Raw genomic sequence first — 1,748 nt, forward strand, 5'->3', positions numbered from 1 at the left:
AATTACTCTCAAATGAAGCTGATGTTCAGCTTGCTATCTTATCTATTAATGCTCAACAAATCCAGGGCAATCGTCCTGCTGCAGCGATCTACAACGTAGCTGAAGCGACGCTCCGCCGCCGACGCGCTGGGATACCTGCCCGACGCGATTGCCAGCCCAACTCAAGGAAGCTTACCGAGCGAGAGGAGCAGGTGATTATTAGATATATACTCGACTTAGATACACGTGGATTTGCGCCTACGTACGAAGCTGTACGTGATATGGCTGATAAGCTGCTGGCTGCGCGCGGCGCTGGTCAGGTCGGCGTCCACTGGCCGCGCAACTTTGTTAAGCGTACAGACAGTCTTACGACATGTTTCAATCGAGCGTACGATAGGCAGCGAGCTCTATGCGAGGATTCAGCCCTAATTAAGAGCTGGTTTAAGCTTGTAGAGGAGACAAAGGCTAAGTACGGCATCTGCGATGGTGACGTATACAACTTTGACGAGGCCGGCTTCATGATGGGCAAGATCACGACTCAGCTCGTCGTGACAGGGTCAGAGAGGAGAGGCAGGCCAAAGGCTATCCAGCCTGGTAATCGCGAGTGGGTAACGTTGATCGCGGCGATTAACGCTGCTGGCTGGTCAGTCCCACCATTCCTCATCTTCGCTGGCCGGTATCACCTGTCTGCCTGGTATGAGGAGGATATCCCACGCGACTGGGCGATCGCAGTTAGTGACAACGGCTGGACGAATAATGAGCTAGGAGTAGAGTGGCTGAAGCACTTCAACGCTTACACGAAGACTCGCGTTGTTGGTGCGCGTCGCCTGCTCGTCTTTGACGGCCACAAGAGCCACCACTCTCTTGAGTTTCAAGAGCTCTGCAAAGAGAACAATATCTACACGCTCTGTATGCCACCTCACTCATCTCACCTACTCCAGCCTCTTGATGTTGGCTGTTTCTCGCCATTGAAGCGCGCGTACAGCCGTGAGGTAGAGAGCCTGATCCGCCACCACATCAACCACATCACGAAGCTCGAGTTTCTCCCAGCGTTCAAGACAGCGTTTAATCGATCGTTCACGCCAGCCAATATCTGCTCAGCTTTCCGCGGCGCAGGCCTTGTTCCTCTCCAGCCAGACGCTGTCCTCTCGAAGCTAGACGTGCAGCTCCGTACGCCTACTCCAGCTGCTCTACCAGAGGCTCCTTGGGAAGCTTGTACGCCGAGCAACGTACGCGAGCTTGAAGCTCAATCGACGTTAATACGTGAGCGCGTGCGACGGCATAAGAGCTCATCACCAGCTTCGATTATTCAGGCGATTGACCAGCTCAAGAAGGGCGCTGAGGTAATGATGCTCTCAGCCGAGCTAATGCGCGATCGGATTGCCAGCCTTGAGAAGGCTAATGAGGCAGCGTCAGCGCGTAAACAGCGTAAAAAAAAGCGTATACAACAGCGAGGAGTCTTAACAAAGGGAGCTGGCGAGGATATACTCGCTCAACGTGAGGCTGATCAGCAGATTGCTCGTGAGCAGCGTCAAGAAGGAGAGCGATCAGGCGTGAGCCGCCAGGCTCTCGCGCGCTGTAAGAAGTGCAGAGAGACTGGACATAACTCTCGTACGTGCAAGAAAGATACCTTAGATACTGCTTAATCTGCTCTATTAATATCTATATATTATCTTGTAAGGTGGTTGAGATATACGCGTGTAGAGGTGCGCAAAGTTGGTGGGGTGCGTCACTCGCTTGTACGCGTCACTCGCTTGTAAAACATGTTA

General features: G+C 52.9%; 1 protein-coding gene across 1 annotated transcript; it reads left to right on the top strand.

The window, feature by feature from the left end:
* Positions 1-65: 65 nt before the first annotated feature.
* AA0111_g12887 (hypothetical protein) lies at positions 66-1,625 on the top strand (the record flags this gene model as incomplete). Its single annotated transcript, XM_028646921.1, has 1 exon — positions 66-1,625. A coding segment is annotated over one exon (1,560 nt), but the record flags the coding sequence as incomplete, so codon positions are not given.
* Between the last annotated feature and the right edge of the window lie 123 nt (positions 1,626-1,748).

The sequence above is a fragment of the Alternaria arborescens genome (genome assembly GCF_004154835.1).
Source record: "Alternaria arborescens strain FERA 675 chromosome Unknown contig_219, whole genome shotgun sequence".
Taxonomy (NCBI): domain Eukaryota; kingdom Fungi; phylum Ascomycota; class Dothideomycetes; order Pleosporales; family Pleosporaceae; genus Alternaria; species Alternaria arborescens.